We start from the raw sequence: 23267 nt of genomic DNA on the forward strand, positions 1-23267 counted from the left end.
GGTACAGAGCAAACATTTAATCCAGAATACTTCCTATGCTGATTTACAGCAGGATGCCACAAAAACGGAGTGAATTCCTGCATCACTGGAGTCAAAAGCAAAACGGAATGTCATAAAGCCTTGGAGTGAATTCCTGCATCACTGGAGTCAAAAACAAACTCCCACTCATTTCAGTGAGACCATGGTACCGCTACTGCTTGCAATAGTTGAAATTCTCTGTGTGGTTTGGTTTACCTGAGGGGGTGCCTGTTGTAACTGTGATTACAACAGCTATGATCCATCAGCACAGGGAACTGTGTCACTGGAGCAAGGCTCAGGAAGGCTGAGGACAGCAATAGGAAGGCAGCTGTGAAACACAAAAACTATAAATTGTACAATTTGAGAGAAAAATGCAAAATGCTTATCTTAAAAGTTTGCTTTCAGAATTCAGCTTCCTATATAAACGTTCTGCTCGTAAGTAGGAAAGATACAACTTATCTCTAACTGCATTTGCAGCGCAGTAGCCCGTAGGACTGTGCTGCTGTTACAGGAATGCAGAAAGAGCCGCTAAACCATTGCAGGCGACTGCGGCTGACTTAATTCCTAACTCCTGCTCCAGGGCATGACATTGGTATGATGTAATGAGATCGGGTGAAACCCTAGCGAGAAGCACCAACATCAGCACTGCCTTCTTGGGAAATAGGATTCATTCTGAAATCTGGAACGAGAATCAAGTTCTGTGTCTTAGGGAAAATGGTAGGAGATGGAACTTAAAGATACATCACTACATTTTCGAAAGTGTCTGTATTGGAAACAATACAGGTCCAACCTAGCTTGGCTCGTATAAAGATAAATCTTTATTCTCTTCTGACCTAGTTTCCTAAGCACACGCAGTTTCTGCAAATCTCTGCAAAGTCCGTGGGTAACCTTCACCACTAACAGGACACCAGTGCTTAAGGAGCTCTGGTGGTTCACAAGTTATCGTGAAGGCTGCAATGAATCTCGGAGGAGGAAGCAAATTTGTTTAAAAGTCATTGTATCTATCAATAGTTCTCAGCCACATTTTCTTCTGCTCTAACAACTTCCAGAAATTCTGCTCAAACTCCGGTTTCACACTGTGCTTGTCTCTAGACATCTGTAACCCGAAGAATTTATAATCCATTTAGGGAGATTAAAAAAATAAAAATAAATCTCAGCAGGCATGTTGCAGAAGTCCGGGTCTCGCACAGCACGCGTGTCCCCGCAGCCCGCGTCGGCGATGTGCACAAACACCGCACCGCGGCCGCGCCGCGAGGGGCCGCTCCCAGGACTTGGTTCGCCCGTGTGGCCGTGCCCGTGGGCAGCCCCGCTCCCGCCCCGCCGGCCCGGCCGGACACAGCGGCGCGGCCGGAAGCGCAGCGCGGCGGCGGCGGGTGCCCGGCGGGGCGGCGGCGCTGGAGCCGAGGAGGCCGGGACCGACGTGGCCGGCCGGCGGAGGCGGAGCCGAGGGGCCGCCGGGCGGGGCAGGCCCGCGCCGATCCGCGGCTGGATGGCAGCGGCGGCCCGGGGCACGGCGGCGGTGGCGCACGGTAACTGCGGCTGGCGGCCCGGGGGCGGGGGTGGCCGGGCCACGGTCGGCCGCTGCTGCGGTGCGAGGGGGGACGGCGGGGCCGGGTGCGGCAGCGCGGCTCAACCGCGGCCGGCGGGACGGGGTGAGCGGGGGCGGGCAGCGCCACACGCAGCGCAGCCGAGTACGGCTCTGGAGGGGTCCGGCCCGGCCGAGCGAGGGACAACTTCGGGAAAGACGTGGTGGGCAGCGCTTGGCGGGGCCGCTGCTGCCGGCAGAGGTGCCCTGGCCCGGCGGGACCGTGGGCTGCGCGCCTCCCGCTCCGGGGCCGCGGCTGCCCCGGGCTCCCGCGGCCGCGCGTTCCCCCTCGCAGCCCTCCTCTGCCGCAGCTCGCCGGGGGAGCGGCGCCGGGCGGCTACCGCCGCGGACGTGCCCGGGGCTGCGAGCGCAGTCCCCGCGGGACGCAGCCGAGAAAGTTTTGGAAGTCCCTCCTCCGGTAGATGATGCCGCGAGAAGGTCTCGGCGCCGGGACTGCCCCGCGGGACGCGCGGAGCGGGGGGGCCGGGGCTGAGCGGCCACAGTGGCACAGGGACCCGGGCGGCAACCACTGTGTTGCCCCAGAAAGGTGCGTGAGCAGCGCTCATTACTAATTCGCCCCGCGGCAAACATGTCTCGCTTTGCATCGCTCAGCGTTCCTCTAATGGAAAACCCGCGCTGTCTGTCCCATCCGCCGCGATGCGACAGACAGTGACACGAGCAGCCCACGGTCCCGCCACGTTAATCGCCTGCGGTGAGAGCGGGGCCGGAGCCCCGCCAGGGCAGCGGGAGCGGGGCGGTCTACCCTGCCTGTGCTTCGGTCTGCCACGGAGAGTGGGCTGGGAGGAGAGACGTCCCAGCTAGCCCAGGGGGAAATGAAGGCCATTGCTTGGTCCTCAAACTTCCCTCTCATCCTAGGGATGAAAGGATGCAGAATAGGGAAAAAGTCGCAGTCTCCCAAACTCCGTTAGTGTTCAGTCGGTTTCAAATGCCTTCCTTGCCAGCTCGTAGGTTTGCCCCTGTCTGTAATCTGTTCTGATCTATGATCCATTGTTTGTAATCCTGTGCATCCCCAGCTTTTAGCTGCGCACGCTGTCATTTGCAGAAATGTGAGTCTGTGCAGAGTGGTTTTTTATGGGAGGCATGGGGCAAAAGGGAAGGGTCCCACCAGAGCAGTGCATTCCTTAGAGATGCCAGTGATTCAGAGAGAAGGGAGTGCTCAGGGAGTACTGGAGACCTTTTGTGCGTCTGCCGAGGTCAGGGTTTCCAGGAGGAATTCAAAACTCCACCGGGCTAATGGAGGGAGGTGGCTCATGCAGTTTTTTTGGCTGAAAATTATGCTTCCTCCCTGGAAAAAAACTTTTTCCATTCCACGCAGTACTCTTTTGCAACTGTAAGACCAGGCAACTGGCTTCCAGGGAAAACAGTAGTAAAAAAAGCCTTTTCTTTTAATTTTTTTTTCCTTTCAACAACATCTGAAATGTTATTATGTGGCGATGAGCAACTGCACTGAGAGAAGAAATTGTGTGGTCTGAGAAGGCAGAATGTTGAGGAAGAGAGTAATAGATAGAAGCATGGTCATCATGTCAGTGTTTCATTTTCTCTTTTCCAGTAGATTTTTGCCTTTGCATTTTAATTTTGTCCGTGTTTTCTCAGTCGCTGCCTGCTACAGAGATATTCAGCGAGCACTGTGAGGTACGGGAGGCCCTGGGAGCCTCATGGATCTCTTAGCTTGGTGTGCAGCTTCCTCTGCCCCTGCTCAGGAGCATATAAATGGCAAATTCTCATTTATTTTTTCTTTCTGGGCTGGGAAAACCTAATGGTTATTCCAGTCCTGAGGCTGTTGCAGGAGGAGCTGAGCAGACCTGAGTCCTGAATGCTCAGACACGTGGTGCTCTGGAGGGTGCTGCCAGTGGTCATGGTCACCAGGTTGTGAATCAAGCACAGCTGGGAGCTCTGATCCCAGACAGAGAATTGTCAAACCTGATACCTAAATGACCTGCTGGCTATTTTTCTCCCAGAGTTGCATGCTCTTAAGTATGTGATAAACCCTGCTTGAGAAAACACATCTCTAAACCTGTTTGTGCCTCTGCCTTGTAACTATAGATGTCTCTGAGAGCCTGCAGTGCTTACTCTAGAAATTTCTCAAGACATTCTCTGACTGGGTTCCTAAAGCAGATGCTGTTGTCTAAAATTAAGGGTAGATACAGACTTCTTCCACCCTTTGTAACTGTTTTGACAGGGTATTATTTTCCTCTTGAGCAGTTTTTTCCCTATGACTACATCTTCACTGCTGATTTTTTTCCTCTTAAATACTTGCCGTAGGGGTAACCAGTTTGAATGTTTGAATTTAGAGACTTTGTTAATGTTCTAATGAGCTGGAAGAGCAAGGGGCTGTAGAGATCATAACTGCTGCTTCTTTTTTTTTTTTTTAACAAGTGGTTATGATGTGTTAGGAATAAGGAAATGCTGGGAATGTGCTCTAAACAATTAGCTGGACACAAAGAGCAGTTCAGGTGTGTCCTGAACAATACACTATTTCTCATAGGTGTTTTATAAACAATGAAGAATTTATTGCATGAGATATGGGGCTGTTCCTGAGGCATGATGTAGTGATGGTCTGGCTGCACAGGGGTAAAGAAATGTGCTGTTTTTTCCTCATGTGAATAACAGCAGAATAAAGACCCCTGAACCACAGAAAGTTGAATCAACACTAATGTGAGTTAGGGGAATCAGTTTTCTACACTTTATACCCATTTGTTTTCCACCACCAACCCCTTTTTGAGGAACCTGATCCCTTTTGTGGCTGGAAGAATGACATGAAGCCAAGTATGCAAACCTTTTTCAGAGTTCTGGACATGACCTTTGTCCTGTGTACTACTGTGCCTCAGTCTCTGAGACCCTTTCAGGTGTCCCTTGGGGCTTTTGTGGGTTGTGAGTGTGGAGAATGAAATGCAAGAAATCGACCTGTTGAATCAATTGCAGTGTTTACTTTTCCAGATTGATTCTCAAAAGCTGTGACAATGTTACAGAAGAGATTTGTGCTGCTTCCCATCATTGCTGAGCTCTGTGTGTGTGTGTGTTGCTTCTTCATAGGCATGTATAGTTGTATAAATTCTGATTTATTTTTGGTGTATTCCTCACAAAGTTCTCAGTCATTTTATAGGTCTAATCCAATCATAAAGGATGAGGACATCCATCAGGCCCACTCCAGGGTTGGAAGGGGTGTAGGCCTGAAGGACTTCAAAGCAGGGATTTAATCTTTGCAATGAAAGGGTATCTGCAGCAGCTGTTTCTTTTTCTCAAAATTAAAATAAAAAATCCAAACCAAAAAAAAAAAAACCCAACAAAAAGTAGTGATGGAGATTCTGCCTCCTAGATAACCTGTTTCAGTATATCCCCACTTTTGCACTATGTATATTTGTTTCTTCATCTTCAGGCTAAATCTTGTTTATCATTTGAACTGATGTGATAGTTGAGTACTTTCCCCCTTTCTTGTGACTCTTAATGTACACAGGCTGTTCTGTTCCTTTGGTGTTATCTTTTTAAGACTAAACACACCCAGGTCCTTTGGTCGTTTTCCCAGGTCATGCTCTCTACACTCTAGTTTTTGTTTCTTTCCCCTGCAGTGTCTCAGATTTTTGCATGTGTTTTATGAGGAAGAATATGTGGGGCTGGATGTGTTCTGTTGGCTAAAGACTCACCTGTGTGAGACCCACAGTGTGACTGTTACTATGTCCCAGGATGACTTTTACCTTTTTTGCAGCAACATAAGCCTACTGGCTTGGAATTAATTTCTCAGTCAGTTTGTGCTTTTTCTCTGTGGCATGTTGGAATTACTGTTCTGTCATTTCCATTTGATTCCACACCTGCCTCCCCAGCCCTTAGAGTACTGTTTTGTGCTGATCTTTAGTGAGATTGGTTTGGCAGTTGGTTATAGGTAGGTGTGGGGTTCCTGCAGCCAGATCAAAACACCACAATAAGATGCCCCAAAATCCTGAGCTGGTTTGAACTTGCTGTGTTGAGGGATTTTAGTTTTTTTGTTGCAAGAGAAAACTGATAGCATAAGTGTTCCTTGCTCAACTAGCCAAGCCAGTGTCTTCACTGATTCCTTCTTGCACCCCTGCTCCTGATGGTCACTGTGCTTGGAGATTGGTGTTCTCCTTCAGAGAAGCCATGGGACCCTGTCCCTTAATTTCTTTTTGATTACTTTTGATTGCAGCTTGGCCTTCCTCCTGCAGTGTTTTTGTTCAGGGACTGAAGTTGGCAAAGAGCTGAGTTTAAAAAAGCAGTTTTTCCTGTTTGTTTTTTCGGATACCGCTCACTGGTGGAGCCTGGTGAGAGCATGGAGAGGTGATGCTTCGTGAAGGAGGGGTGGGGGACAAGGGTCAACACTGCCCTTTTCATCCACAGCCTTAGATTGGCTCCAGCATCTTGGATTTTGTCTTGAGAATGGCAGGTCCCTTCCTATCTGGCTGTTACTTAATGCTTTGATATCTTTATCAATTTCTTATCTTATAGGTAACTACCAACTGGTCATTTAATTTGATCAAGAGTCCTTCAGAGGATTGAAGTTACTGGTGTGTAACTTCTCCCACCTTTTTTTTTCCTTTTATAAAGGTAGGTGAGGCATGATGCTTCTCCAGCCTTCTTGTGGCCTTCCCATACTCCTGTAAATTTTCAAAGATGGTCACTGATGCTTCAGAGATTAGACTGGTTTCTTACATGCTTTTGGGTGAATGCTGTTATTACCTCTCAAGAGCTGTTTTGTGAACATTTGTTAGGTATATCTTTTTCTAACACACCCTTTCCTCCCATTTCCAAATTATTTTTACTTGTCACATTTTACTTTTTCTTCTGGAGATTGAAGGAACATTTCTACTTCAGCCTTTACATCATTTGCTTTCTTTCCGTCTTTGTCAATGACTGTAATTATCTTTATTTTTCTCTTCTAACATGCCCTCTTCTCCAGTTTTCTTGTGACTGCAGAGCTCTTACTAACAGCTGTGCTGATTTTGACTAAGAGACCATCTAATCCAGTAGCCTTCTACAAAAGAATAAAAACAGGACAAGTAGATATGGTGTTTTTCAAGTACACTTCCATTCTCCCACTCCTCTCATATCAGGGAATTTCCTCAGTCTAATGTGAACTGTTTAACCCTTAACAATCAAGAGATTTGTCTTTCTAGTACTTGTCCTGTCTTTAGATGAGTGCATGTAAAATTTTTCATCATTTTTGGAGAAGCGCTATCGCACAAGTTGCCTGCTGATGAAGAGTCGTGTTTGTTTGTTTTGAAGCTGACCCTCACTGGCTCCATGTGGATGGGTGTCAGCACTTGTGTCTGATGAGATGGTGAATAATTTACCCTGTTCCCCATCTTTTCACCACTCATGAGTTTACAGACCTCTGTTATGTTGCCTGTCTTGCATCCTAATTTGTTACAAGGGTGCTGTTCCATGCCAAAGAGAAGACTTATCTGGTAGCATCTCTGGTCAATACCTTTTGCTGAAGTCTTGGGACACTGAGGGGCAAAACCAGGGGTACTTGGAGTCCTTGTCCAGCCCATCTGAAGGGAAATAGTGAAAGCCTGATGCTTTCCCAAGATGCCTCAGTTTCATGCACCCATTGATAAACAGCCTCTCTGCCCTTTAATGCTGTGTTGAAATCAAGAAGAGTTTCAGGTGTTCCTCCTGGGTATTGGTACCTGTGTTAAGACACCGAAGGGAGGGCTTGGTGTGGCCAAGGCTTTTCCTCTGGGATGGTGGAACAGAGGGTTGACCATGTTTTCAGCACTTCTTTCCCCTTATCTTTTCAGAGATTGGCCAGCCCGGCTGAGACCACTTAGCAATGACAAAACAAAAACTCCTGCTTGATGGGACGCTCCCCTTGTTGCTGATCGTGGCCTGTGAAGCTCAGCAGCTCCCGAGGAGTCATGTTGCTGCCAGTTCTGGTTCTCTGTGTGACAAGGAGGCAGACTCTTGGGGACACCTGCTCAGCAGCGAGCGGCTGGATGCTTGGATCTGTTCCCTCATCGGTTCCTTCATGGTGGGGCTGAGTGGGGTCTTCCCCTTGCTGGTGATCCCTCTTGAGACGGGAGCTGCGCTGCGCTCCGAAGGTGAATCTGCCGGCTGCATTGGCCTTTCTGAAGCCAGCTGTCCTGGGATGTGACAGCAGCACAGTGGTGAACAGGACCTTGTCACAGAAATGTTGTTCTCTAAAATAGAAAGTCTGTTTTCAGTCCTTTAATGAATTTAATGAACCTGTGAATTTGAAAGGGAGTCCTTTGACAAATGTTAGCCCAGGATGGAGCCTATACAAAGAGTACTGTTTTTCACCCTGCTTGGTTCAGGACCCACACACTACTGTCCCAGCCAAGTGCTGTCAGGGCTTTTTCTTGCACTCCATTTGGTTTGTGATCTCTCCTTTGAAAGCTTGCTTTGCAGATGCTTCCAGTTTGGGTTTCTTCATGCAAAATCTCAGCTGGAGATGTTTTGGTTCCTGGCTAAACAGTGATCAGTATTTTCTTCTTGTTTCTTCTTTTTCTTTTTTTAGCTGGGTCACAGCGTTTGAAGCAGTTGTTGAGTTTTGCAATTGGTGGACTACTGGGAAATGTGTTTCTCCACCTGCTTCCTGAAGCCTGGGCCTACACATGCAGTGCAACAACAGGTATGAGAGCCTTATGTGCCTGGAAGCAGCTTGTGCTGTGCCTATTTTGGGTGTGTTCTGCCTTGAAAACCCAAGACCAGCCTGTCTGGGTCAGCCCAAAAACTGGTCTAGGCTGGTATCCTTTTTCAATTAATATATAAAAGCAAATGCCTAGGGAAGGATGTGACAATAAAAAACCACACACATAATACTTCATCTTTGTACTCAGCAATCCTCCGAAGACTGAAATTAGAGGCTTCCTCAATTTGCCACGGTTTCTTTATGTTTAGTAACTTGGAATGGTTTTCTTGTTAATTGACTTTTCTTATCATGCCTTGGACTCCTGTAAATCTCTGTTGATTTTCTTTTGTCCCTTCTGTAAGGAAAGGGAATGCTTCTTTAAGCTGGTGGGAGGTTATAGTTGTGTGTGTGGTCTGGTACATGAACATGTTCACCGTCTTAGTTGGGGATGAGGTGCACCATTTTTACAAATCTGTCCCTATAATAGTGTTACTCCTAAAACCTCTTTCTTGGCACTAACTGGGGCCCCTCTGTTCGATGCTTTGATTTATGGGAGCTCATGTGTTGCAGTCTTTGCTCCGTGAGAAATCATGGAACACTGCCTATAGAGCCACAATTAAGACTGGAGGATGGGGCAGGGGAAGAAAAAGGAAATGGAGGCAACAGATACTTGTGTTTGCCAGCAAACTGAACACTGAGTTGGTATAGACCTTTTGGTTTCAGTGTAGCTCCTTCATCCCTCAAATAGCCAAGGTCGCTGAAACCTATAATGTTTGTATCTATCTGCTTCAGCAAACTGGTATCATAGAAGGCAAGTGCTATCTCAACAGGTGCTGCATCCCACCTGTTGAGAAACTAAGAAGTCATTTTTTTCCTGCTGAAAATGTGAGAGAGGGAAGATGATGCCCTGTGTTTCCCAGACTTTCTTGCACCTTTATCCTGGGGTTTCAAATCTGCCAGGCCTTTAGTCCTCTTCATCACAGCTCTAGCACTGTCAGCAGAACCTGCTGTACTTTTTTTCACCCTTTCTGCAGTGGTTCCCAAATAACTCTGTCTTTCTGCTCAAGCTTGTTTGCTTCTGCCAGACTGTCCTGAAGTGTAAAGGTTTCCTTGACCCATGTAAGTCCTGGTACAGAGTCTTTCTGTTCTTCCATTGCAATGCAGTTTCCATTTCTGGCAGTGAGGCTGAATGGATTATTATCTCAAAAGCTTAGCTGTAATTGAAAAGAAAGTTTGTAGCTTTGGGCTTAATAACTTGCTGAGGTGTGGCAGAAAGGAGAAGGTGAGTTTGTAACTCCACTAATGGCAGAATTCAAGTCAGGGCTTGCTGCTCAGTAGGTACTGCTGCTGGATTTTTGTTGATGTAATCTTCACTTGCCTCTGGAGCTCAGGGAAATTCCAGTGTTGTCAGGAAATATTCTGGGTTGAGCTGATGGTAGCTTTCACTGAGTGTCTCGAGATGATGATATCTTTTCGATCACGAATGGGCAAGTTAAACTAATCTGTTTTGAGATGTGTTTACTCCTCCTATCTCCAGGGAGTTTTCCCACTGTCATTTATTTTTTTGTCTTGGAACTGTGTGAAAAGCTATGTATTTAATAGAGACGTGAAGATTTCTCTTTTGTCCTTCAGGAGAAGGGCAGAGCTTTCAGCAGCAGAAGCTTCTGGGTCTCTGGGTGATCATTGGTTTCCTGACCTTCCTGGTGCTAGAGAAGATCTTCCTAGAGAAAGAGGAGGAGTATCCTGGTGTGGTAAGTTAGCAGCCTGAGGGAGGGGAGTACTGTTATATTTGAAGCTCTGTACTAAATACCTCAACTGCCCTATCTGACAGTGTTAGGAAATTATCCTGTAGCTGTGAGTACTTTGTCATTGCCCTTTGAGAGTTTTTTGTCACTTCTTTGCCATTGGTCTGTAGGAGTAGGTTTCATCTTCAGGCTTTTGTTTTGTGGTTTTAACTGAGATTTCTCACTTCTGGTTTGGTTTTGTTCTTTATGTGGTAAGTGTAAAAGAGAGCTCCTGTTCTGTGGGGGCTGGGAGCTGGAGCACTCTGCAAATCAGACTTTTGTTCAACTAAGCTTTGAGGACTGACAGTTTGCTGATACATGTTCCACGGACCCATCGTGACTCATTCTCTTTCTGGGTCCTCAGTCAGGACAAAGGCCAGCCTTCTTGAAGATGTTTCTTCTTGGTTATGTCCTGGACCAGATGTTTGTTTGGGTGACTTCGTGTGGTAGAAGGGATTTATGACTGGCCAGGTAATCCTAAGTTCAAAGGAGTCACCCAGCTGCAAACGGGAGATGTAGATGAGGTAGCAGCAGGTAATCCAAGACAGAGGAGAGCACCTAGTCTTCAGACATCTGCACAACTCCTAGTTCCAGCTCCTTTAGACTGTTCAGTCCTTGCTGTGCCGTGACTTTTGAGAGGTGAAACTGTAGTCAGGCAATAAGAGCAATTAGGTGTTAACTCTGATTCAATGTGAGACTTTAATGCCTGAAAGGAACTTCATCTTCTCATTTAGAGAGAGGTTGAAATCCTAGGTAAATATTTTGTTGTTTGGAAGGTGATGATCCCAGCTATAGTATAATTCTGTAGACTTAGTTGTTCCGATGCACTGGGGAGAGCAAGACTCTTTCCCCCATCTCCTGCCCAGATGGAGTTATATTTCTCTGGGCAGCAGCTGCTATCAGGAGGTGCAGGCTCAGTCCCTTACCCTTCTAGTGGAACTTGACTGTGACTCCAGTTCCTCACCATTCTGTTTCTCTTGAGGACTGGGAGGGGTTAGCTCTTGTTGTCTTTCACGGCAGATGTCACAATGCTCTCTGAATCTGTCTCATTTCTGGCAGTTGTTATTAAACTGGGGTGTTAAAGCTGTTGAGTCACATTGTAAGGACAAAAGGATTAAGGGTGAAGGTTGGACTTCTGATCCTGATTCATGCTCATTCATCACTGAAAAAAAATCAGTGACAAGTTTGTTTCCCCTAATTTAGGACTGTGATTCCAAAACACCATCAGGAAAGATTCCCAATGGAAGTGGCTGCCCCCTGCCAAAGGGATCCTCTCAGACCCAAAGAGCACGAGCTCAGTGTAATGGCTCCTCTCTCCAGTCTGGTGCAAAAACTAACAGAATCAAGGTAAGAGGCCCACAAACTCACCTTCACTTTTTAGTCAGGAATTGTCTATGGAAAGACTGTGCTTGAGTGGGGAACTCAGCATTTGAGTTGTGCTTGATTTTGCTCTGTCAAAGTGTGTCCTAGTCACAGCAGGGAAGAAATAGCAGACTTGGAGAAAATCTACACTGCAGCTTATGTGCAAAAGTCAGTATTATAAAGGCACAAGTGTGATGATGTGCATTTTGGCCGAATTCTGGTACCAAAATACAGAATTTCATGTTTTGTTACCTATACTTTATAGTTAATATGTCTTTATTTGCTGAATTTTTTGCACCACGATTTCTCTGTTCTCTGCTGCCTGTATTGTACCCATTCTGAGCTACACTTTTCCTTTTAAGGCACCTTTTGGAAGTGTTTTCACACCTTTAGGAAGTGTGTTGAAGCTACCCAGTGTAGAATTTAAAAATTCAGTTTCTCAGATTACCAGTTTACCTGCCTCCAAAAAGGACTTCTTGTCCACTTTGTCTCCAAACCTGTATTTCCCATCGCTTCCTTTGCACTGGATCTCATCTGACCTCACAGTGAGCCTATTCAAGGAGCTAAACAGGCAAAGAATTTGCTTGTCTACACCCACACACCCACCTCCCACCCCCTGGTCTATTTCTCTCCTAACTTAACTTCTTGAATCAGCTTGGCATGCAGACAGGCAGCCTGTAGTGCTGGGATAAGGGAGATCAGCAGGCTCATAGGACTGGAGGGGGAGGAAGAGTCCTGCACCATGGGGAATGGATAACCTCTACTTTGGCTTTGCTTCCTGTTCCATGTTACTATCTTTGTACTGTGGAAAACCCTTTTCTGGGGTTCTAAACATTACAAGAGAGAGAGAGAGTAAACAACCACTTTGGTGAAGGAGGACCTGCAATTTGAGCTTGAAAGCCCATAAAAATGTGCAAGATTGTACGAGAGTAACTGGGCAGAAAGCGTGCTTGCATGAACTAGTGCAAAGCTGGGTGTGTGGTCAGGCAGAGGCTCTTCAGTTTTTCTATTTTAAATCTGTTTTGCTGTAACTTTATAGCTCTTCCTACAGAACATGAAAGTTATGCTGAGGTCACTGAGTATTTTTGACATCTGTCACATTCATGTAATTTGTACATAACACTGCACAAACTGCAAGGTGCCATGTGGATGTTTCTAGAGGTGGTGGTAGTGAAGACATCAATATTACTGGGTTATGAAACATTGTGCCCTAATTTTGGAAGGGTTTATGTAAGGAACTATAGACTATTGATTTCAAGTAGAAATGAAACACAGATAGGTGTGATAATTGCTCAGGGCATGGTCATAATATAAAAAATAATAATGTAATTAATGCTAATTGATACGATTTTATGTAAGATAAATTCTTATCAACAAGGCATTTTTCCTGCCTCTTATTCAGGCATAAAATTGTTTAATAAAGGTCATGACAAATGTATATAAAACATAACTTTCTCCCCCATTCTAATCCAACTTTGCTAATATTAGCTGTATTAAAAATCTGTTATTCTATGTTATCAAAAGAGACTAGTTTAATGCAGCCCCCTTCAAATCTGTTTGGGTTATTATTTTTCTAAGTTATTATTTATAAAACCAGTATATCTTCACATTTACAGGTACTGCGTTACATAAGTGGCACATTGTGACTGCATGAAGTCAGTGAGAGCAGCTAAACTGAGTAACTTCATCAGAAAAAAGTGCTGAATTTTTAACAGGTTTTGATACATGCAATTATAAGGAAGAGATTAAGAAGGACCTGAGATCATATTTACAAGATAGGGATAGTTTCTAGTCAGTCAATGCCTTGGAAAAACATGTGAGGATTACAGTAGGAAATTGTCTGAACACATTCTTCCCTCATGGTGCTACAGCCAGGAGGATGGGTGGTAGGAAATAATATGTAAGAGGAGAGGTGAGAGTTCCTCTTTTTGTATAGCAGTAGTGAAGCAGCTATCTGGCTTTTTCTAGTAGTGCTATTCCAAATATCCAAAATACTACTAGTAATTTGTAAAGGAGCCCAGAAAGAAGTGAAATAATATTTTAAGTTTGCAGTACGTGGTAAGTGGCTTTCTTTAGTTTAGCTCTGTAGTCATGGCAGATCAAGGGTGAGAGTATACAAATAACCATAGAGAAATGACTAAATTTGAATAGTTACAGCTATAGCAAAGAGTAGTAGTCTAGAACTTAGAGACAACTCTCTAACTGAGGGTAACTTGCCAATGGACCAACTTGCCTTAGAGATAGCATTTTTTTTGTCACTTGTGAGCTGTAAGCTGTGGTTTAAGCTGCTCTCTACAGAGTACATGATAGCTTAAGAAACAATGAAATTTGTGCTCAAATTAAATTAAGTTCTTTCAGTTGTGTTACGTGGAAGGTTTAGGCAACCTTCTAGCTTTAAAACCCTAACACATCTGTTCAGTTTTACACACGGTTGTTGATATACATGAATTAGAAACTTTAGACTTAATGGGTGTAGTTTTAACTTTTTACCTTCTGATCTTTTAATCTGAATATTTTAATAGTCTTCTTGGTAGGGTGGAAATTATCAAACCTACCAAGATACTCCTGCGTTGTTAGCCTGTTTCCTTAGGCAACAACATAAGCAGTCATTCCATCTGTCTGTCCATCTGTTCTGCCCTTCATTTTCAATAACTTTTGAACCCATAATTAATTTTCCTTGAGTTCAAGAGAGGATAGGAGACTTGAGGGTGATCAGATTTCTGCAAGTTCCATAAAAATCAGCGTGACAGTAGAGGAGGAAGGCAAAGGGATGCCCTGTTGGAAGCCGCAGCTGGAACTGGGGTGCCACGTGCTGCCCGGGCGATGCGCCTGGCTGCAGCTGGGCATGGGGCTGCCATGCCATGTGTGCTGGGCAGGGCACATGCAGGGAAGTGGTGGTGCTGGCAGTGAACAGAGCAGGTGCTCCTGAAGGAAGGAGTGAAATCCATAGCATGACAGATTTTTTTGGCTCTTCTGTTCACTCAGAAATCCCTGTTTCTTCAGCAAACAAAAAGGGAAAGATACTATTTAAATGAACAAAGTCACCCTTCAGGACTTGATTATTAGTAAGTTGTAGTGAGTTGACTGTTGTCCACATGTATATATTAGAACTTCTGCTTTTTAGCTGCTTCTGGAATTTGTCCTAGCTTGAAAATGGCAGATGGGAGGTTTCTTTTGCATGCAGACATAGATCAGTTCTGTCCCTCATTGCAGCCTTTATTCCCTCAACAGGTCAAAACATTGTGTACACTATTTTTGCCTTGCTTATTCTTTCTTTCTCCCTGTGGCACATGGGGTCCTGGTTGATTTGTGGAAGTATGTTTTATTACACAGTGACATTAATTCTGAAGCATGAACATAAACACTTAATCTGGCTGTGCTCTTTATGAGCAATGAGAACATCCTATTAGGGATTCGCAGAATGTAAATGTCAGAGGCTCATAACTGTCAAATCAACCCAATTTATTTCTGAGCACTCCAAAGCTTTGCTTCTTTCACTGACAGCTTTTGCCCAAGCCACTGACAACAAAAAGTCATAATGTTTTAATCATGAAGCCTATTTTTTCCTCTATACAGTGATATGGGAAAGCATTTTTGTGTAAAACTTCTGTGAATAATTATTATTATCCTGTGGGGAAAACGCGATCACGTAAAAAAACATGAAAAGGAGAATTTTAGTCATATTTGGCTGTCTAGGAATGAGAGTATGAAGAATGAGAAGTAAAACTGTTCCATTTTTGTGTCTGCCTGCATGCATTTATTTGGGTTTCCTTTCTTATAAAAACATGCAGGGATCTTTTTTGCATTCATTGTGGAGATGTTACTTAGCTTATTATTTAAAAGTGGGGTGGGCTTTGCTTAATTATTCGTTTTTGTATTTAATCATCAGTGCACTTAAAAAAATTTAGAGGCTACAAAGGTGCCCCAAGATAGTGCAGTAAAAATGCCCTGCATCAAGGTGGTGCTTTGGAGAGAGAGATTTGACAGAAGGTTCCTGAGTCGTGGCATACAATGACAGATGCCCCAAGCAGAGTTGATAGAAACAGGGAAGAGCACAAGACCAAAAAGAGCTAATGAAGTCCATCAGCACTTGTGGTTGTCTAGCTGAACTTTGGCATCTGATGCTGAGGTGAAGTAAGAGTTTCACAGTTTCCAGACAGTGTCTCCACTCACTGGATACTGCCCTGTATCTGGAGTTCTTGCTGTCCAGAGACAGCCTGATATATGGGCTAACTCCTTGTTTGATAATAATTTAAACTGAAGTTCCATATAGTAAACTTCAGTATCTCAGGACCAACATGCAGTAGTTTTTGTTAAATATGATGGGAAAAACCCCAAAAACATGCGAGCTAAAGAGCTCGGGTGGTACCCTTGTAAATTACTTTAGGTGAAATACTCAGATTTTGTCAAGGGATGACCCTACTTAGAATGATAGGGAATTTTAACTTGGAGATGGACTTGTGAGGAAGACAGCTGCTTTATGCTTATAATTTTAAGAAATGTGTTTATATGCAAATGCTGATACATGCTATCCAGCCCACCAGTAGGTGGTTTTTTGGTGACTGTCATCACTATCTTCTCTTTTGATTCTTTGTTAAGGGAAAGCAAACCCACAAGCATGAACTTTTTTGGTACAATGTTTGAAGATTGATTTAGTTATAGAAAGCAATTCCAACAGCATTTGTTCTGTTGCATTGTTCTTGCCAGCTTTTGAAGAGGAGATATTTAACAGTTGGATATTAAAGTACATGACTTGAAAACAAGATCAAGTCATATTTGAAGCCAGTCACCTGTGTAAATTAGTCAGTGTTACCTAAAATTGGTTTGACTTAGAATTAAATATATTCTTGCATTTTGGCTTTCTTCTTTTTCCTTTCTTTTTCTGTTTCTAGAGCTCTTCATCATTTGCATACAGTAATTATTCTAATCTCAGACAATACTTGCCTACCCTAAAACTTAGTTTACTCTCAAACCAAAAATTACATTTAATTTGTACTCAAGCACTGACATAGTTCAAGATTTTCAGCAGAAGCATTGTGCTGTGTCTTTTCCCATCTGATTGTGACTGCACCACCCATGTCTAAGCTGTTTTTTTTTTATCTTCTTACATCTCTCCCTTTATCAGGGGCTCTTCCTTCTCTTTGCAGATTAGTGGATACCTCAATCTGCTGGCCAACACCATTGATAACTTCACACATGGCCTGGCAGTAGCAGCCAGCTTCCTGGTTAGCAGAAAGGTAAGGTTTCTGTCCCCAGCTGTGTATTGAAATGGAGAGGCCTTGTCTCAAGTATGATACAACATGCAAAACAGCCAAAAAATGCAAGGAGTTCCTTCCTATTTGCTGCGATTTTCTGAGAAAAAGCAAGCTACAGTAAAGCCCAACCCTATCCTGATCCTCTGATGCAGAGCTTCTTTGAATTTGGGACGCATTAGTCATTTGTACTGGCATGAGGGGATGGATTAGCTCATCTACCCTCATCTACTCAAAAGGCAGTCCAGAAATAACATGATGAAGATGGTCACCTCAAAAACTGGGACATAGACAAGGCAGAGATGTTTATTACATTTTTGCTTTGTCTTCAACACTGATGATGGGCTATGGGGTCCCCATTGCCCTCAGCTGGACCACCATGACTGTGAGAATGGGTAAACTCTCAGTCAACCCTGCACTGATGTGTTATCTGCTGCTCCAGCTGGATCCCTGTAAGTGTATGGGACCTGATGAGATTCATCCAAGAATACTGGAATTGTTTCCCAATCACTTTCTCTCTGCTGCAGGTTGGGTTCCTAACCACAATGGCCATTCTCCTGCATGAAATCCCACACGAGGTGAGAGGGCTTTGTATCCTGCCATTGTGAGGGGGGTTGCAATGTGCTTCATCTGCTAAGAGGAGGTTTGGGTCTGGTTAATATCTGTCTTCTTGAAGGCTGCTCCCTCTGGGGAGACTGACAGCATTGAAAACCAGGAACAGTCTTAAAGCACTGGCCTTGTTATGAATGATCTTTGTAACTGGGAATTTAGTATTGAAGTTCATTAACTGTCAGCTCTTGGTTTTCTTAGGTTGGAGACTTTGCAATCCTACTTCGGGCTGGCTTTGACCGCTGGAGTGCAGCCAAGATGCAGCTTTCCACAGCTCTGGGGGGAATTCTAGGAGCCTGCTTTGCAATATGTGCTCAGTCACCAAAAGGAGCAGGTAAGGTTCCCTGGGACTTCTGTAGAAATGGGGGATGAGGCAGTGCTTTTCATCCTTCTGTATCTTCTTTCCCTTCTGTGTTGTGTCCCATGGCTCTGTCTCACTAATAACTGAAGCTTTCTGTATTTGTGCAGGAGAAACAGTAGCCTGGATCCTCCCTTTCACGTCTGGAGGATTTCTGTACATTGCCTTGGTAAATGTTGTGCCTGATCTCCTGGAGGAAAAGAATCCTTGGTAAGTTTTCCCTCCTGTTCTTCGTGCTGCTGGGGGCAGGGGTATAACCCTTCCCTGTGTCTCTTCTGGAAGTGTGTGAATGCCAGCTTCCCAAATCCTATGGACAAGGCTGTAATCAAAATAGACTGCTTGCTAGCTATTGCATTTGTGGGACTACAAAGACCCTCTGTAAATGAGAGCTTTCACCTGGGTGAGTCACAGAGATTGTGCTGGCACAATATGCAGCAGGATCAGCTAGAGCAGGTTCGTGGGAAACATGTCCAGTAAGGACACCACTGCCCAGTGTGTGTTTTCAGCTTCCAGTACATACTGGTGTAGGCACTGTCTGAGCCAGGGCCCCAGAGGTGTGTATGTCTGATAACCACATGTGAATCTGTCCTTCCATGCTTCTCTCACTCCTCTCTGACCCTATCAATTAATTCACACCTCTGCAACCTCCTTTTGGCAGCAGTTTGCAGAGTTGGACTCTACTGTGTTAAGTGATGCTTCTTATTATTTGGTTTTTACACTCTTGCATATTGATTTTTTTATTCGGTATCATTGTGTTGCTGTGTGAGTAGAAAAATAATCGTTTTCTTCTCTTTATCACTCAGCATTTCATAGTCTGTCATTGTATTCCACCTCGGACATCTCTCTTCTGCCCTGATATATATATTCCAATGTATTTGGGTATCCCTTGTGTATTATTTTAATTTCTTGCAGTCTAGTTAAGGTTGTAGCAGGTCCAAATCCAGCTGTTCCACAATAAAGGCCCTCTCAGATCTGCTGCCAGAGCTGCTCCTGAATGTTCTCTCCTATTTTAGTTGTAATAAGACAAGTAACTTTAGTAGTTTAAATAAGATGCCTTGGTTCACCTAATTAATTTTGACTGAAACATAGCTCGAAAAGACAGCTCCACAGTTCTTTCTGAGGAGCTAGGAACTTTGTGGAGAAATGTTAATTTGGGTTGGTAACCTCTTGTGTTGGCAGAGGTTGTTGGCAGAATATGCAGAAGTGGGAGGTACACAGTGACTTTATTCCAACATAAACCTGAGACAGTGCTAAAAGAATGGCCAAATTTGTTGGTGTTTTTTTTTTCTGTAACTGTAGTAGTTAGCTGGATGAGGTCCCTAAAGTGTCTGTGCACATGCTGTATAAGTGCTGGTTTCCTTGTGAGTGAAAGGACATGAATATGTATCTGAATAGCTACATGACTGAATCAGCTTGAATTGATTTGGAAGCCTGGAGTTGGGCCTTGCAGCTGAGTGGAGCAAGTCCGTGCCAGTTTATAGACAACTCCTTTGCTTGGGCTACTGGGAACGTCTTCTCATCTGTGTTAGTGACTTCATACAGCTGCCGTGTTCTCCATGTGGTAAATTTGGAAAGGCAAAGAACAAATCATTGGAGAGCTCTGTGCAGCTGCCTGTAGGGATTGGTTTATGGCTCCTCCTAATTTTGCTGTTTCTTTCCCAGGAATTCCCTGCAGCAAATTCTGCTCCTGTGTACGGGCATTACAGTCATGGTGCTACTCGCGCTCACAACTGAGTGACCTCTGCGCAGACCTCATGATGCCTCCAGAGCCACCCCAGTGACTCTGAGCTTTACAAAGCAATAAGGAACACTAATGTTACTTCCCACGTGTGTGCGCGCAGATCTGGCTGCTAGTATGAGAAGCGGGTGACAGAGAGGTCTGGCTGTGCAAGACTTCACTCCCTGGCTCTCCTATCCCTGTTCTACTAAAATCCACACATGAGGGCTTCTGTTCTTCTTTTGTTCGGTTGGTTAAAGATACACTGGGCAGAAATGAACTGAACAACTGGTCCACTGTGAGTGAATGATGTTTCATTCGGTTCATTCTGATGGAGCTGCACTTCCCAAACTCTTGTGTGAAAACAGCAGAGGTGATTCCTGTAGCTGATGAAGATAAAGGATTTTTCCTAACCACTTTAAGGGCTGGAGGCAGAACAGGCATGACAAAGCTTTAGCCAGAACCCCCTCCCCATTAAAAGTTGATGGTGCTATGAGATAGAGGGGAAGAAAACCTTTCCAACTTGATCTCCAGCTGTTCATTGGCACCACTTGTTCCTAAAGGTAGTATTGGCCTCAGCAGTCCAGCTCTTTTGGTCTATTTTGTTTACATTGAAATTGAGCCAAAACCTTGAGGCACTTTAGGGTAGGTCACTACAATTAAGTGACTCAGCTTGGAGATTACTTGTCTCAGCCCTAACCACTCCAGTAGCCAGCACGGTCCAACTGTTTATCTGATAAATGATCAGTAAATGTTTCTTCAATTGCCAACTACCAACTCCCTCATGTCTGGAGGGAAAGCCACGTAGCTGTTGTGACTGAGCTCCCTCTCCTCATAACCATTAGTTGAACACACTTCTGAGCCTGCTCATGAGACCTGATTCATGCACCATCTGCCCCACACTGTGTTTCGAGCTTTCTTGAGGTGTAGCATGTTAGACCTGCCCAGCATGCTGCAGTACCCCTGGACTGTCATGGCAGAGGTGCTTGAACACTACAGCCTGGTCAGCAACTGATAACTCCTGGTTAGCTTTGCCTCTGTTCAGGGTAGACTATTTAAGAGCATGCTGTAGATGGCAGCCTATTTCTGGGGTTCTTACCTCACAGTCGAGTTCATCTGTTGAGGACAAATGAATAAGAAATAATACTGACAGCTTTTAGATGGGAAGGTTGAAACTGCTGGTGAAAATATTTTTAAGTTAGGTGAGAAAGGGATATGAAAGGGTGACAATAAGTATGCTTTAAGAGGAGTTTTCTGTTAGGTGATGCCTGGGATAAAATCTTTGGCAATTTGAGACCAATAAAAATAAATAAAATTTCTAGTGCTTTCCTCCATCCCAGCTCATAGGGCTGACCAGGCCATAATTCCACAGGGATGTTTTATTGCCACAGAGATGTGCACAATTAATCCCTTCTGTAGAACTTAACTTTGCTTAGCTTAAATTTGTTTAAAAACAGCTCTAATTGAACTAACAGAGTCACTGAACACGAAACAGGTGCCACAGTGTGATTTACACCAACTTGGCTCAGTCTTATATAAGAGCTTTTGTGAAGCAGTACAGCTCTCCAGTCTGCCCAGGGCCTTACCAAGAGGACTTGTGCCTTCAGAGGGCGATTTAGGTCAGAGCAGCAAGGCAGGTGTATTGCCCACAGCAGAGGCACTACTTCCCTAAGAGATTCCTGAACTGTTGACACAATTCTTTTTTATGACAGCTCCTGTCCTACTTTTCAGTGAGTGCTGGAGAGCTCATGCTTGCAGTTCTGTCTGCCCAGGAACTGCGGTCTGAAATTTTTTCAGCTTTTCTTTTCCTGGCCTTACATTAGTAACTAGTTTCACTTCAACAAGGAGAGAGGCTTAGTGCAATTGTTTATTCCTCTTTACAAAGTTGCCTTCCTGTGCCAGCTACTTTCTCCATCATTCAGTTGTCATGAGGTCTGAAGGTAGCATCCATTTCCTGCTTTCCTGGAAGGATGATTAATCCAGTTAGCCTGCAGGGACTGGGGGAGTTTGCCAACCCTCTGGTTCTACCTTTGGGAGTTCCTTCTTCCCAGGGACTGCAGCTAAGCAGACCCTGTAACAGGGCTCTGGAGGAAGCAAGCTCGCACAGAAAGTTGTGCCTGCTGTTTCTCAAGATGTCTTTCCCAAAATAAGGCTGGCATTTAAGTTGAGGCATTGCCAGGTGAGTGCCCATGAGTTGGCGTTGTTGCATCAGCACTGAGCCTTGCCAAGACTGAAAACCACAGTCAGGATTTTATACTCAGCGTTCAGGAATGTGAAGTGGATGACACTGAACAAAGAATTTCTGAGCTGTTTTTCTTGGCTGCTATCACAGGCATGGATAGTCTGTGGTTCTTGGGAAGATACCCGGGTAGGAGGTAGCATGGGGTTGTGGGAGGGAGGGGTTCAGTAGATTTCTACTGCGTCAGCGCTGGGGCTGAGGATTGAGAGCCTTGGGAGAAAATGGAGCATCACTCCACCACATTTGTCACTTTTGGAAATGCAGAGAGAATTGTATTTTCTAGCTCTATTTTTTCAGCTGCTCTTATGCATTTTCCCCCTTCATCTGTATTGGTCTGCTCTGCATGGAGACAATAGAGATGAAATAAATGGTTTTCCATTTATTTGGTTGGTCGGTTTGTGTTGTTGGATTATTTTATTTGGTTGGTTTAGGCTTTTTTTGAAGTTCCTACTTTCCTTTGATTTAAAAATTCAGTTTAAATTTCATTTGAATTACACACACATATCTCTGGGTTGGTTTAGATCAGTTTGGACTCTGTGTTGCTCAGACTTTCTCCAGACTTTCACAGTTGAAAGAAAAAGTTCTATTCCAGTTTCTTCTCTCTGCTGCCATGAAACTGTTGTCCAGGAGCAGTGTGGTGGAATCATAATTCTTGAGTGCTGCTGTGGGTTCCCTGAAAAGCATCACCAAATAAGTTTCTCCTCTTTCAGAGGAAAGCTTGCATGGTAACTTTACTGTTCAGAGAATTTTGTAATCATACTTGACTGTAATCAGTTATTTTTTAAAATCAAAAAACCTCAAGGCCTGTCTGGTTTCAGTTAACACTAAGCTGGATACCTGCCATGTTGGACAAAGGTGGCATCATGAAAGGTTGTGTGTTCCCATTGCCCTGAAAGGACTGAGAGGAAATTCTCTGCCCTTCAAAAATGTGGGTTCAGAAAATGTCTTATCCCACTCTCCGTTTGGAAGATTTTCACCTATAAATGGTGCATTTACATCCCTTCTTAGCCAAGGTGGTAAAAAGAAGGAAAACCATAACCCAAGAGCTGGCAGAAGATGAAAGCAGGTAGGTGATCAGGGGCACGATGTCACAGTCTTTGCATTTTGCCAGTAATCTACATTTTGGAATCTTTGTCCCTGGATTTACCACACTGCACTCTTGAGCTGTGCTGGTACTCCTGCCCTTAGGACTGTGCTATGAGCCTTTCTCCCTCATCCCTTTTTCCTTCTCAAAAGTTACCAAAATTATCATTAATTAATCAGCTCTGGGAAGAATGGCTCTGGCACAATTGCAGTAGCACAGAAAGGAGAACAAATAGAGTTTAATTTCTAAGATGATGATGTTGCTGAAGCCTGTCTTTTGAAACTGTAGCCTGAGGAGCTCACATGGAGAGTAAGGTGACATAATAGGATTGCAGACTTAGGAAATGTGAGTATTTGGATCTTTCTGGGAAAGAGCTATTACAATGGAAGGATTTTTCCATGTTAGCTAGAACAGTGATTGTATTTGAAAATTATTTTTCATTCTTGCTGTGGAAGACTTAATTTAGCTGGTATGTGTAAGAAAATTCTTTTGACAGCAGCCCTTTCAGTTTGTCTGCCTTGAAGGCACCAGTGTGCAGCTGCATGGATGGTAATCCCATCTGTCCAGTGCAAACTGCAGAAGAGGATCATGCAGAAATGTGGTTAGAACAAGCTTTAGCTGAGGCTGCTGCATG

General features: G+C 44.4%; 1 protein-coding gene across 2 annotated transcripts; it reads left to right on the forward strand.

Annotated features, from left to right (window-relative positions):
* Positions 1–1408: 1408 nt before the first annotated feature.
* On the forward strand, positions 1409–21921 carry SLC39A13 (solute carrier family 39 member 13). 2 transcript variants are annotated; one of them, XM_084207742.1, is made up of 11 exons: positions 1409–1547; positions 6083–6181; positions 7378–7677; positions 8115–8228; positions 9861–9979; positions 11216–11359; positions 16522–16611; positions 17154–17204; positions 17437–17569; positions 17704–17803; positions 19256–21921. In XM_084207742.1, exons 3-11 carry the CDS (start codon positions 7410–7412, stop codon positions 19329–19331), a joined length of 1095 nt encoding a protein of 364 aa, XP_084063868.1. In that variant the 5' UTR covers positions 1409–1547; positions 6083–6181; positions 7378–7409; the 3' UTR covers positions 19332–21921. The 2 variants fall into 2 exon arrangements, with proteins under 2 accessions (XP_084063868.1, XP_084063867.1); XM_084207741.1 differs by lacking the exon at positions 6083–6181.
* The last annotated feature ends 1346 nt before the right edge of the window (positions 21922–23267 follow it).

Source organism: Fringilla coelebs (genome assembly GCF_963513975.1).
Source record: "Fringilla coelebs genome assembly, chromosome: 6".
NCBI lineage: Eukaryota > Metazoa > Chordata > Aves > Passeriformes > Fringillidae > Fringilla > Fringilla coelebs.

Bases quoted from the DNA above. Each gene is read 5' to 3' on its own strand.
- SLC39A13 (XM_084207742.1), top strand. From the start codon at position 7,410: ATGACAAAACAAAAACTCCTGCTTGATGGGACGCTCCCCTTGTTGCTG. The intron at 8,229-9,860 runs GTATGAGAGCCT...TTTGTCCTTCAG, and splicing joins CACATGCAGTGCAACAACAG to GAGAAGGGCAGAGCTTTCAG. The intron at 16,612-17,153 runs GTAAGGTTTCTG...TCTCTGCTGCAG, and splicing joins GCTTCCTGGTTAGCAGAAAG to GTTGGGTTCCTAACCACAAT.